The sequence below is a fragment of the Eulemur rufifrons genome, chromosome 29 (assembly GCF_041146395.1).
Source record: "Eulemur rufifrons isolate Redbay chromosome 29, OSU_ERuf_1, whole genome shotgun sequence".
Taxonomy (NCBI): Eukaryota; Metazoa; Chordata; class Mammalia; order Primates; family Lemuridae; genus Eulemur; species Eulemur rufifrons.
Window position 1 is genome coordinate 6,702,759 of NC_091011.1, and position 15,382 is coordinate 6,718,140.

A 15,382-nucleotide genomic window follows, 5' to 3' on the forward strand; every position below is an offset into this window, starting at 1 on the left:
CTAATTGTTTTTGACAAATACCCTTGGGGAAAAGCGTTTTTGCAGTAGGTGAACTCCAAGTCAGGTCAAATAAAGACAGTCATTGTGAGTGAGATCAGGGACACTGCCAGACAGGCCAGATAATGGCAGTTCTCTGGGAAAGAGGCTTTCAAATCACTCTAACCCCGCCTGCCCCCTCTAATGGCTGCCTGGCATCTGGTTCTTACTATGATTACGGACTGTTGGTTTTCAAGGCTATTTCAGAGTTGGGGAAGGAGAGATGGGAGCAGGGCAGGTTAAAATGCTACAAGCTCACTGTTGTTATGGAATGTATTAGTTTGTTGGGGTTGCTGTAGCAAAGGACCACAGATGTCTTAAACAACAGAAATGGACTGTCTTATAGTTTTGGAATCTAGAAGTCCAAAATCAAGATGTTGGCTTGGTTGGTTCCTTTTGAATGTTTTGAGGGAAGAATCTGTTCCAGGTCTTTTTCTTTGGCGTATAGATGGCCATCTTCCATGACTCTTCCCATCGTCTTTCCCTTATATGTGTCTGTGTGTTCAGATTCTCCTCCTTTATAAGGATATCAGTCATATTGGATTTGGACTGAGCCTAATGACTTCATTTTAACTTGATTTGTTCTGTAAAGACTATCTCCAAATAAGTTCATATTCTGAGGTACTGGGGATTAAGACTTCAACATATAAATTTTTTTTTGTGGGGGAGGGTTTAATCAACCCATAACAGAGATTGAATTGTTTTTCTTGAATAAATGTTTGCTGGATTACTGCAAGTCTTTGATTAATTTTTAGAGTCAGAAATGTTTATTCTAACAATTTCTGCTTTTTTCTCATTGGTTTATGAAGGAGATAATTTTTGGAGTTCCTTACTCTGATATTTTTGTTGGTTTCACCAAGTTCAACTTTTAAATTATAAAATAGTTATCTGAATTATAAAATAGTTATCTATAACTAATTTCCCTTTTATTTGTTTTGTTATTGGGTAATATTAAATTTATTCTTAAAAATGGATTACCATTTCAATTCAACAGGTAGTTCTTACGTTACAAAGTTGATCATTATATGATACTTTGTTGGTTGTGGCTACATAATATGCTGACTGCCTGATTTTTTTTTGTGCCTGGAATTTCTTGAGTTTTTTGTGTCATGCAAGATACTAGCATCTGTCATCTTCTCTTTAACTTGTTCACCTTTTATTTATTTTTCTCATTTCACATGGATTTCTGTTTTTTCTCACTCATGCATTAATTCAATGAACATTTATTTACATTTTTGTTGCACGTTTAGTTTATCCATTTTTTTGTGTGTATTATGAATACCATTTTGTATATCTTTTTTTTTTGTACCTTCTCAAAAGTTTTCTGAGTTTTATTACATCCCGAAGTAGAAATTCAGCATTGTAGGACCTGAGCATTCTGAATCTCACTAAAATTGCTTTTCGAAATGGCTACGTGAGTTCACACCTCTTCCAGCAGTGCTTAAGGAGTTCCATTTTCCCACATCCTCATCAGCATGATATTTTACCTAACTTTTCTGTTTTTGCTAAGCTGAGGGTTAAGTTGCCTCTGCCTATTAAATTCTTTGCTGTTTTCAAAGGAGTTACTTTCACATTGTTTATAATCCATTTATAAATACATTATTATCTTTGTTGCAAATAACTCCTTTGTGGAGTTGATCACTGAACTTTGTCTATGTTATAAAGGATTGGACAGAAATTATTAATATTTAAAGAATTGAGTTCAGTATTTTTATTTTTGTGTTCTTTGTATTAACATAACTTTTCTATAACCCAAGACATAAAAGTATTATTTTATGTGTTTTTAGACAGTGATTTGCCATGAGATCTTTAATCTACCTGGTATTTATTTTTGTTTATGGTACCAGGTGTGAATCTAAGTTCACCTTTGCATACATATTGAGATAATTTTTAACGATAATTTAATAATTATGTTATCCTTGGTGACTTTAGGTGCCAATTTTGTCATATATTAGTTATTTATACCTATCTGTTTTTTTTTCTGAGACCTACTATTTTTTTGTTCTGACAACAGACTGCACTGTTTTATTTAGTGTAAATTTTAATAAATCTCAATAACCCTTTCTCTTGTCACTTTTCTTTGCTTTTCTATGATAGAATTGTTTTAGCTATTTATGAAGCTTTAACCTTTCAGATGTATTTTAGAATCATTATTCAAGAGTTTCTTTAAAAAAATTCTTCTGGGATTTTGCTTATAATTATGTTGATTCTATACATAAATGTGGGGATACATCAACACCTTTAAATTTATAAGTGTACACTTTTGTGATTATGGCATTGTGGTCTAATTTTGTATCTTCTGATAGAGTCTGAAAATGTTCCCCACAGAGATCTTGGATTATAGAGTAACTTCTGTTTATTGTTCTCCAAATGTTATCTTCTTTGCTATAACAAGGTTCATTGTACTATTGTTAATGTAGGAGAATATTATTTGTTTTTGTATGTTCATCTTGCATTGGGAAATTCTTCTGGATTCATTACTGTTTACTGTGATTGAAATATGTACAGGGATTAGTGGGGGCTAGAGGAAGTGCACGGTAATGGCTTGAGGTACTATCAAACCAAAGCAAAAGATTATGCTTGTGCTGAGTTTCCAAAGATAAGAAGGCATTTAGGTACTTAAATGAGTAAAGTCACAAAAAGTGATGCTATGTGCTACTTTGGCATGGTTAGGGCAGAGGGTGTGAAAATAGTAGGGCCAGGAAATCATAATGAGGACTAAAAATTTATGGGGGTAGCATTTATTAAAGAAGTCAGAAAAGAGAAAACAAATTTAAACTGAGGAAAGTAGGATAGAAATAAGAAAAAGGAGAACAGAAATTAATGAAAGAAATGACAAAAGAATAATAGACCTGTTGAATGGAACCAAAAGTAATAGACAATTTTTGGCAAATATTTTTATAAGAGAATAAGTGAAAGTACAAAAAAGTGTTATGATATATGGTAAAATTTAAAAAATCATAACTTTATTCTGAACAATTTTACACTAATAAACCTGAAATGAGTAACTCTCTAGTAAAATATAAATTTCTAAAATAGACTTGATGAAATTACGTAGTAGACTAGTAACCAATTAAATTCACTTCATCAGTGGTCAAAAATTTGTTTTCCTATTCCCCCTCTTGCCAAGAAAAAAAAGGTACCAAGCCATACAGTTTTTCAAGAAAAAAAACCCTACATATTCTTGCAGAAAAAATCTGTAGAAGAAATCTACCTGGTTCATTTCATGTGTTCACTATAACCTTAGGTGTCTACCTTAATAATAATAAATGCTAAGTAATAATGAATACTAAATAAATGTTTATAATGATAAATGCTTGATACTGAAATGGGAAAAGGACAAATGATAATATAAGAAAATTATACATAGTCACGTATGAACATATTTGCAACAATCATTAGAAAATGTTTGCAAATTAAATTTAACAATTTTTAAGTTAAAAAGCATGACCAATTAGATTTATTCCAGAAAGGCAGTCTCTTACAATAATTCAAGCATTTCATTAAAATATTCAAGAAGAAAGAAACAAATGACCTCCTCAATCAACATAGAGATAACATTTCTTAAAATTCAATACCAATTTATGATCAAAACAAATAACCAAGAATATAGGGAATCTTTCTTAATCTGTGGAAGGATATATGCCTAATAGTACATTCAGTAAACATCATACTTTGTAGTGAAACCTTAGAGGTAATGTCTTTAAAATTAAGCAGAATTTTGATTCTCAAACAATTTTTATTTTACTGGATCATAAAAATCTTTGCATATAGTGAATAAAGAAGAGTTGGCATGCAGTTCTTGAAGGGTTGTTGGAACCTTTTCTGAAAGTTTACTTAAGTAAACTCAAAACAATTGAGTCTTTACTGGGTTCCTTTTGTATTTCGTAAAGAATACTATTTTCTGCTTAATTATCAGGATTCTTTACATTTTAAAGCAAAAGGAGGCAAAATGCTTAATATTTAAAATCAATCAAAGGAATGTATTCCTCTAAATAATTTATTTATAAATTCTGTTCATGTTTGGTGTCTTTGAAAAACAGATAAGTTATAGATATAGAATTATCTGAATACTTTATAATTGAAATAATATTCTCAGAATAAAATATTCTTTTAGTGTACATGAGCTATGCACACATTATGCTCAGGTTGATGATACACACATACATGAACATACTCACATGTGCACACACATGTACACACAAATAAAATGCATCATGCATTTTTTAATATTAGTTACATAGAATGCGATGAAATTTGGTTCTTATCAGCAAGTAATAAGAACAATAATCCAAAGAAATCCTGTGAAAGCACCTAACCCAAACTACAAAAATGTAAGTCATTATAGAGAAAGAAGTAACATAAAATATTATTGAAACATTTTAATATCATATTTTCAGTGAAAGTATATGTCATGCTCCATCAAAGGAGCCCACATGTGTTATGTGTAACTCAACGACTGCGAAATGCCGAACTGATAGACCCATCGTTCCAGTGGCATGGGCCAAAAGGAAAAATTGTTTCAGGTAGGATTTTGTTTCAATTATTGCAATTACATAGATATATTGGAAATGTACCCAGAACAAATAGAGTGTTTGCATCTCATGTACATTTATCCATTTCTTTAATATTTTTTCTCGTGTTTTCCCTTTGGAATTTGATCTAACAATGCAGATGGTGTTACCATTATTCATATATCTTAATTTGATATAAAGACATACTAGAAGGTTGAACTGTTTGGAGAGTTCTGTAATCACGTATATTCCAAAAGAATTTTCCTTTTTTTCCCTACATAGAAATTACTGTTTGTATGATTGATTTGAGCAACAATTTTATCTATTCAACTTCTTATTTTGTTGTTTTGAAATGGATATTTTACTTTTTTTCTACTGGCTTAGCTTTTTTAGTTTATAGCCTTGCTAAAAAGACAGACTAATGAGTTTTCATCCTAATGATCTGTTTCATGAAGTACCTGATCATTTTTTCATACTCTCAGATGAAGTTTTTCTTTATTGCTCTATTTACCATGTTTTCTTTTCTTTTTTTAAACCTTGTTGGTGTTTTGAGATAGTGCCTATGGATAAAACCTACAGGTTTAATTTTATTATTTTGAATAAAGAAACACTTATACAAAGACTTGCTAAAGAAACATTTATAGGAAATAGTTATTTTGTAATATGTTTTAATTCACATTTTTATGTAGTTGAGGGATCTCAGTAATACATTTCTATAGTAGTTATATTGATTCTAAAATATTAATTGCTTAAAAGCTTTAAAGAATTAATCTCTTTAGGTCAGGTTGTGGTTCTTTAAATTATTCAGTATTCATTTAGTGAGTGACTACTTGGTAGATGTCATTGTGCTAGGTTTTGTGGGAGATAAAAAGATGAGACTTAATCTTTGCTTCACTACAGTAACATAGTAGGAGTGATTGTGCCCATGTGTTCATGAAATAAGCAGGGCTCAGTTACAGAAATCCTAAGAGGTTTTTGCAGCTGATACAAATCAGTGAAGTGGTCTAGGTAAAAAAGCAACCAGTACTAGAACTATAATCAAATTTTATTTTTATTGTTCTCTGTTATTAGCACATAATAAGTACACACATATTTTAAATATATTTTACATTTGATATTGAAATTCTGTACGTTGAAACATAGAAACATTTAAGTACTGAATTTTTCTATTGTCACTTGTTACTTCGTTGATTTGGAAATTGAAATTTGAAGCCTTGTCTTCTCTAAGATGCCATGCCAGGTCTTGCAGTTGATATTGCAAAGTATAGTATATAATTCACTTAATTCTTTTAAGTAGGAGCAATATGTTATTTTACTTGCTTTCGCAATGGAAAAGTAAGTGTTCAGAGTTATAGCTATTTCCAGGTAAGGGTGAAATTGTATTAATATACTGTTTTTAGCTTTATAAAATCTATTCTCAAGGAGTTCTGGTATTCTAACTTCATAATTATATTTTATTTTTCAATGTGATATCACATCGTAGTTACTGCCTACCATAAAGCTTATTAATCACTCTTGTCATTTTTATGGTAAAGTCCTCATTTTCTTAAAGTTCAAAAAACAGAGAAGCCTTTTTGGACTCTGGCTTAAACTACTTTGCACTTTAGTTATCATTTTATGAATATTCTTAGATTGTTTCCCTGAAATTGAGCCAAAGAAATCATGTAATTATGTAATTACTTGCACATGCTTTTGGAAAAAATATTCAAGTTGTTTAGATGTATTGTGAAGCATAGGGTAGAAGTCTTAGAATTGGTATGTCTCTCTTTTTCTCTGTCTTTTGTTCATTATTTTTTATTTACAAAGGTAATGGATTTATTACAATAAGTTCTGTACCTCCGACTCTAACCCTATTACTATTCTGATGAATTAACTTGTTATATACAAATGTATATAAGATATATGCACGTTATGAAGCACAGTAAAACAAACATCCTTGAACCTAGTATACATGTTAAGATATACTATTACCAAGACTATTGAACCTCCAATAAGCTGTCTTAAAATCCCATTCATTTCTCCCAAACACCCCTCTGGTAAACACTGCCCTGAACTTTTACAATATTTATTTCTTTGCTTTTCTTCATGTAATTACCACCCCCCTAATTGTGTATGTATTCTTAAAGTGTATATTTTAATTTTTTTTACATTTTTCTTCCACTTCCCCCAGTTTTATTGAGGTATGATTGACAAATAAAAATTGTATATATTTAAAGTGTACAATGTAATATTGTGATATAGCTATACAATGTGAAATGATTTCTACATCAGGCTATTGATATATCAATTACCTCACGTAATAACCATTTTTTTGGTGTGGTGAGAATTCCTGAGATCTACTCAAGTATATATAATTCGTTATTGTTACCTGCATTCACCATGCTGTACATTAGGTCTCCAGAACTTATTTATCTTACAACTGAAAGTTTGTATCCTTGTACCAACAACTCCCCATTTCTTCCAACCCTCCAGCCCCTTGTAATTACCATTCTACACTCTATTTGTATGAATTTGACTTTTTTAGATTCCACATATGAGTGAGATCATGCATATGTCTTTCTATCTTTCAGTGTCTGGCTTATTTCACTTAGCACAATTAATCTTATACAAATAATAAACACACGTAATATTTTCCATGTGTCAGATACTGTTCTAAACAGTTTACACATATTAGTCATTTAATTTTCACAATGCTTTACAGTAAATATAGCCATTTTCTTCATTTTACATATGGGAAAACAAAGGCATCAAGAGAATAAGGTACTTTCCTAAAGTCATATGTCTTTGAAGTCTGACTTCAGAGTGCATAGATATAATTTCATTGAGGTAGGAACACATTATTTTGTGAGTTTTGGTAGTTTGTGTTTTTCAAGGAATTTGTCCAACTTCTTGGATTTTTCATCTTGCTGAATTTGTGTGTGTAAAGTAGTTTGTAATATTTTCTTATTGTCTTTTTTAATGTATTCAGGGTCTATAGTGATGTGCCTTCATTCACTCTTAATGTTGGCTGTGTCTTCTTTCTTTTTTTATTTCCTCTCTGGCTATGTGTTCAACGGTTTTATCAGTCTTTTCAAAGAACCAGCTTTGGCTTCATTGATTTTTTTTTCTGTTATGTTTCTGTTTTCAAAATATTGATTTTTGCTTTTAACTTTATTATTTCCTTTCTTTTGATTGCTTTGGGTTTAATTTGCTTGGGTTTTTCTTTTGCTGTCTATAGAATTCTGGGTTGAAAGTTTCTTTAACATTTTAAAGATAGAATTCTGTATATAAATACACATTTTTTTTTTTTTTTTTTTTTTTTTTTGCTTGCATGATTTCTAATGAGAAGTCTGCTGAAATTCTTATCTTTGCCCTTTCTGGGCAATAGGCCATTTTTTTAAGATAATTTCCCTTTGCTTTTCATTTTCAGGGATTTGAATATTATGTGTCTCTCTTTTATTTGGTTTTTGTATTCATTCTGCTTGGTGTTCTCTAAGCTTCTTGGATTGATCTAGAGTTTGGTGTTTGTCATTATTTTTTTTTTTTGGAAATTCTCAGCTATTATGTCTTCAGATATTTTTTCTGCCCATTTTGTCTCTCGTCGTCTTCTGAGATTCCTATAACACTTACATAACACTGTTTGATATTATTCCACAGCTCTTGGAATCCTCTCACTCCCCCTCCTTTTTTTTCTCCATCCCTTCCCTCTCTTCTTCCCCTCTCCTTTCTCTTCCTTCTTCTCCATTTTTTCTTCCTCTTTGTGTTTCAGGTTAGGTAGTTTCTTTTGACCTATTTTCAATTGTATTTATTTTTTTCTTGGCTATGTCAAGCCTGTTTATGAGCCCATTGAAGGAATACTGTGTTATTATAATTTTTCTTTTTGTTGTTTTTGTTTTTAATTCTAGTATTTTATTTGATTATTTCTGTAGTTTCAATCTCTCTGCAGAAACCACCTATCTGATCTTGCACATTGTCTATGTTTTCCATTAAATCCTTTATCATATTAATCATAGTTATTTTAAATGAACTATCTGATATTTCTTATATCTGTGTCTTATAGGAGTCTGGTCCTGAGCATTTCTTGGTATCTTCGGAATGTGCCATTTCTTGCCTTTTTGTATGCCTTCTAATTTTTGTTGAAGTCAGACATCTTGAATAAGACAGTAGATATTGAGGTAAATATTGTAATGCTTTGAGATGAACACTCTTCTTGTTAAACCTTTAGTGTTATGGGTTTGTGTTAATGTAGTCAAGACTTGTCTGACTTTGATATTGCTTGTTGATGTGGTTACACTCAATGCACTGAATGCTTCAAATACCCTTAAAAATGTTTCAGAAGTTATTTTTTTCCAGTGTGTAATCTTTCTTGGACTGCGGTTTCTTATTTTGTACTATTTCTCAGAGAGAACCTCTTGCAGCTCTGTCAGCTTTATTCTGTTGCTAATTTTACTAAACTCTTATTTGTGATGGGTAATTTGGAGAGAGGGACATTCTCTGACGTTCTAATTAATCTTTATTTTTTGGCAGGCATGGTGTTCCTATGTCTTGGGGTGTGGCCTTCACAATTGCTCCAACTCATTCAGCTTTAGTTTTGGCCTAGCACTTCTTCCCCAAAGATGAAGCACCTTTTCTTTTTTGGGTTTCCTTTCTGAGCTGCAACAAGTTTCTACAGTGCACTAGGTGACAGTTTATGTTTTTTCTCTTCCTATATATTAAAGCTTTGTTCCTTACAGGGGGTATAAGGGAAATAGGAATGGGTAGAGTTTCGGCAGGGCTGCTAAATCCCTCCTCTAGCCAGCACCCTGTGGGAAGTTTGCTCAGGGTTCCCCTGATCTTTCTTGTGAGCCCCTAGAGTTATTTGTGTATGAGAAACCTGTAAGAGGGTTCCCCCTTATATGTGGTCCCCAGTGGCTTCACATGCTCACACTGATCTACACTTAGCTTTTTAGCAATTCATTAAAAACATTTAGCTGAACATCTTACTACCTTATGTGGCAGCTGAAGCAAATGCTTAGGTCCTGATCTACAAGCCCCTGTGTACCCTCAGATTTCAAGTTACTAGTTGCCCTGCCACCTCAATTCCTTGATAGGATCAAGAAAAATTGTTAATTGGCAGTTTTTATAGCTTTTTCCTTATTGTAATGGGATTGATGTTCTTATATCCACTTTTCACATCTGAGCTGAAACCAGATAAGATTTTTAAAATATTAAGCTATTTTATGTTAAAAATAATAAGCTGTAATGAAATTGTGCTTAAATTTTGTCACTTAATTTTAGAACTCTTAAGACATGGGCTTCTAGAGACCTAGTCCAACTCTGACTTTTTAGATAATCAAGATCTAGAGATCTAGAGAGGGGAGAAATACCAGCTTTAATTAAACAATTATTTATTCAGTATCTGCTGTTACATTAATTCCTGTAGTGCATAGCCATTGGCATCATGAAGTTTCCATTTTGACTTAGTCACTTAAGGATCTAAAAAAAAAAGTGATATATGTTCTTACATTGGGTTCTTACATTGGGCATGTGTTCTTACATTGGGTATGAAGTAATCTGGATATCTTTTCAAAGTGTGGCACTTTTTATTTTTTTCAGTAAGAAGGTAAGCCATAGGGCATTTTATTATAGATTGTATGCTACTTGATTTTCTGGCTTTCATATCTAACATTGTAGTAGGCATTCAAATACATATTTTGATACACTTATTAAATGATACTTCCGGCATGGGAAACTTTCATTTTAGGTTATTGCCAAATTCTAAAATTTCTTTAAAATTCATAGGTATCTTTTATTGTATTCCTGTGAGGTGTTTGTTTCTCCTGAAATATAGCAAACACATTCATGTTCCCCACCCCTGTCCTAGAAACTCAATCAATATTTGTTAAACAAATTAATAATGAAAATTTCATCACTAAGAACACTTATCTTTTGGCTTATTTTGGAGAAATATTTGAACTTAAAATTTATAAGCAATAAATTATTTATTTAAAATATAAAAAGGTAGACAGTTATTTCCTGAGATAGTACTTTCAGTTTCAATGAATGGAATATTAAATTATTAAACTAAGCAAATTTTAATATCTAAAAAATTTTCTAATGAAAACCTTTGGTTATGAACTTTTAGAGTAACAGATTTATAGCTTTTTCAAGTATTTTAATGTTCATTGTATTGGTTATGCTGAATAATCCTGTGAGATAGGCTATCATGTATTATGATTCTTCATTGTACAAATGAAGGAGCTAGATTTCAGAAAGATTAAGTGGCTACTCAGGGTTACATAGTTTGCAAGGGAGAAAGATAGTCCTCAAACCCAGGTCTTAATGCCTCTAAAGGCTGATTTACTTTCCATTTCACAGCATAGCTTTCTGCCAGTGTGACACTTAGAAGTGTGGCTTGTTGAAGTGAAAAGGGAGCTTCAATCCTATTCTAACTCGCAACACTGCAACTTTGTGATTGTGATCTTGGACAAGTTAGGTGATCTAATCTCCTATTTTTTTTTTTTCTTCTGCAACTCTTAAGGTTACAACCTAAATTTTGCTTTATATCATGTATAATGATAAGAAATGTCTAGTTGTTAGGGTTATATTCTGTTAGTGTTTGCTATAGGTATACTATTTTATCTGTTTCATATGTGGTTTGTAAGCTTACTGAGGCCATAGCTCATCGTTAAAAGATATGATTATTTTATAGTATATATAAACATATACTATATAATATACATGTATATTTTATATATGTAATATGTATGTATTTGTATACATGTACTATAGTTGTGATAGTGTCCAGTTCAACGCAAGGAGCAGATTAGGAGCACATTATATTCATGACCTTGTTAGTCTGTTATCACTTAGGTAGCCACAAAATGATTGAACTCTGGTTAGTGAAAGTGTGATGCTAAGAAAGTTATCCTGGCACCCACTGTGAGCAGGCACCAGATGCTATGACTAGCTGTGCCCCCAATTCCTTTAAGTGATGATATAGATAAATTTTGATTGTTTTACTCTGCTTAGAAAATGTTTTGGTATTATATCCGTCATATGTAATTTAAGTAACTAATGACTGTATCTTATTCCTTTATTAGAAAACAGCACTGCACAGGTAACATCCACAGGAAGCCTTATATTCCAAAACTTTGAGGAGAGTATGAGTGGCGTTTACACATGTTTCCTCGAGTATAAACCTACTGTGGAAGAAATTGTTAAAAATCTTCAACTAAAATATATTATATATGGTAAGAAGTGGAGATAGTTGTGTTTTAACATTTCTTAATGTTTTAAAATATTTAATGTTTTAACAAGTTAGTTTTAAAGGGATTTTGCTATTTTTAGTCTTATTTAATTTAAAAAAATACTGCCTGCCTGTATTTTACAAACTACTTTGTGAAAGGTTAGTGGTGAGGGGACAGGGTGATTAACACAGCATAGTCTATTTTCTTCAGAGGAATGTCAACATTTACACAGATAAACTTAAGTGTATGAATGAAGCAGGGAGTGTAGACATCATGTTTTAAAATTATGATGGTAATGTAGTTTATACTGTATTGAATTCTAGGTATTTAAAATTCCAAGTCTCAGGATTGTTTTTAAATTCTGAGTATTAAAGAGTATAGCAATTTATAACCTTGGCATAGTAGATAAGAACCTCAGTTTCTAAAACTCCCGTGATACTGTATTTTGAATTTTTGCCAATCTAACAAGTTAATAATGTCATTTCATGGTTTTAATATGAAATTTTTGTCTTTGGTGGGTTATTTGAATTTTGCTATTATATTTGTGTGAGCTCTTTGTGCATGTATTTGTGTAAATAGCTACTGTGAGATATGTACATATACAGATATCAGCTACATAGATATTAATTTTGTGTCAAATGCATTGTATTCTATGTTTTGTTTCTCTTTAGCTTATCGGCCTTTTTTTATCCTAAGTAAAGGATAATTTAAAGTTTTTAAATTTTATGTAATCCAAAAATTTTGGATTGTATTTGGATTGGATTTGTATTTTCTTTTTGGCTCATGTTTCTTATTGTGTTGAGCAAGGTATTCATTATTCCTTGGATTATAAGAAGAGCTGATTTTACTTATAATTACATTATATTTTTATATTTATAATCTTTAAAAATTTTAGAAAATTGTAAAAATAAACTAACACTGAAAATTATCAACTTTGAATTTATCAAGCCAATAAGTATAAAATGGTGACTCATTGCTTTACTATACACTTCCTTAATTATTAGTAGGTTTGAGCATCTTCCTATATTTTTATTATGTAATAGATTACATTGCCTTTTAAATTTCATTGTCATTTTACTTTTGGATAGTTTGCCTTTTTCTTACTAGTATGTAGGTATTCACTATTCTGGATACTAATTCTTTCTTATTCATATTTCAAATAATTTTTGCCTGTCTCTCACTTGTCTTATGATGTTTATACTAACAGAAGTTTCAAATTTTGTTGTAATGAGTTTTATCAGTTTATTTCTTTGAATTGCATTTTTGTTTTGTTTTGTTTTGCCTAAGAGATTATTTCCCACACCTAGAAAATAAAAATAATTTCCTGTATTTTCTTTTCTAGGCCTATTTTTTATGTTAAACTTCTGTTTTGAGATTACTGTAGATTCACATATTGTTGCAAGAAATAATTCAGAGAGATCCCATGTATCTATTACCCAGCTTCCCCCAGTAGTAACATCTTGTAAACCTATAGTATATTAACAAACCAAGATACTGACTTTGTTGCAGTCTACTCATCTTGTTCATATTTCTCCAGTTGTATGTGTATTCATTTATGTGTGTGTGGAATTCTGTAATTATTATCACATGGCTCATATATCTACCACTATAGACAAAATGCGTTGGAGTCCCATCAACAGAAGGATGCCTTTTATTGTTCTTTTATAATTGAACTCACTTTCCTCCTACCCCTATCCTGGCAATTATTAATTTTCTACAATTATATAATTTCAAAAATATTATATAAATATAGTGTTATATAATCTAATGGGATTGGCTTTTTTCATTTGGCCTAATTCCCTAGAGAGTCATGTAAGTTGTTGTATGCATTTAGTGTTTCTATAAAGGAATATCTGAGGCTGGACAATTTATAAAGAAAAGAAATTTATTTGGTTCATGGTTCTGCAAGCTGTATAAGAAGCATGGCACCAGCATCTGCTTCTGGTGACGGTCTCAGGTTGCTTACACTTGTGGCAGGAGAGAAGGGGAGCTGGCATGTGCAGAGATCACATGGGGAGAAAGGAAGCAAGGAGGGAGTTCCAGGCTCTTTTTAACAACCAGCTCTCTTGGAAACTAACAGAACGAGAACTCACTACCATGAGGACAGCACCAAGTCATTCATGAGGGATCTGTCCCCATGACCCAAACACCTGCCATTAGGCCCCATCTCCAACGTTGGGGATCAAATTTCAACATGAGATTTGGAGGGTATAAACATCCAAACTATAGCAGTCACTCATTACATTCTATTGTTGAATTGTCTTCCATAGTATGCCTGTATCATGGTTTGTTTAAGCACCCACACATTGAAGCGCATCTGGGTTGCTTCAGGTTTTTGACTATTACGTGTAAAGCTGCTATGAATATTTGTGTATAATTTTTGTATTGACATAAGTATTAATTTTCATGGGATAACTGCCCAAAGTGCACTTGATGGATCATATGGTAGTTGCATATTTAGTTTTATAAGAAACTGCCAAATTGTTTTCCAGAGTGGCTGTAACATTTTACATTCCTACCAGCAATATAAGAATAATCCAGTTGCTCTACATCTTCACAAGCATTTGGTGCTGTAATTACTTTTTATTTTAGTCATTCTTATAGGTGAAGCAATATGTCATTGTGGTTTTCATTTGATTTTCCCTAATTTCTTATGATGTGTTGAACATGTTTATATGAGTTTATTTGCTGTCTGTACATCCTGTTTGATAAAATGTCTGCTGATAGTGTTTGATCATTTTCTCATTGGATTGTATTTATTACTGTTGAGTTTTTTGCTAGTTTTAAGTGTGTGTGTGTGTGTGTGTGTATTTCTAGATACTATTCCTTTTCTGAGTATGTTATTTGCAAATATTTTCTTCTAGCCTATATCTTGTCTTTTCATTCTCTTGACAGGATGTTTGCAGAGCCACAGTTTTAATGAGGTCTGGTTTATCACATTTGCTTTCATGAATCATGCTTTTGGTATCAATACAAGGAATTTTTGCCTTACTGCTAGATCCCAGATTTATTTGCCAATTTTTTTTAAAGTTTCATAATTTTCCTTTTAACATTTATGTATGGGATATATTTTCAGTTAATTTTTGTGTAAGGTTTGTTGAAGCTTGGTTTGAGGTTGAATTTTTATTACATATGGATGTTCAATTGCTCCAGCAGTATTTCTTGAAAAGGTTATCTTTCTTTCATTGAATTGTTTTTGCACCTTTTTTAGAAATCGATTGAGCATATTTACATGGACCTTTTTCTAGGTTCTTTAATTTCTTTCATTGATATGTGGGTTTACACCTCCTTTGCCAATACCAGTAATCAATGTTGATTACTAAGTGTATGGAAAACCTCAATACCAGGTATAGTGATTTCTCCCACTACTATTCTTTTTCGAGATAGTTTTCAAGAATAGTTTTTGATATTTTAATGTTTTTCCCTTTCCATATAAATTTTAGAATAATCTTGTATGTATCTACAAAATATCTTGGTGTGATTTTTATAGGAATTACATTAAATCTATAAATAAATTTGGGGGATAATTGCCATCTTTATTACATTGGGTCTTTCAATCCATGGACATGGTATGTTTTCCTATTGAATTAAGTTGTCTTTGATTTCTTTTATCTGCATATTCAT

General features: G+C 31.5%; 1 protein-coding gene across 1 annotated transcript in view; it reads left to right on the forward strand.

Annotated features, from left to right (window-relative positions):
- Positions 1-15,382, forward strand: part of ZPBP (zona pellucida binding protein) — a 132,994-nt gene that overhangs the window by 6,528 nt on the left and 111,084 nt on the right. Inside the window, exons 3-4 of the mRNA XM_069462305.1 lie at positions 4,437-4,562; positions 11,612-11,761. Of these exons, the coding sequence (XP_069318406.1) occupies positions 4,437-4,562; positions 11,612-11,761 (276 nt within the window). The remainder of the gene's footprint in view (positions 1-4,436; positions 4,563-11,611; positions 11,762-15,382) is intronic.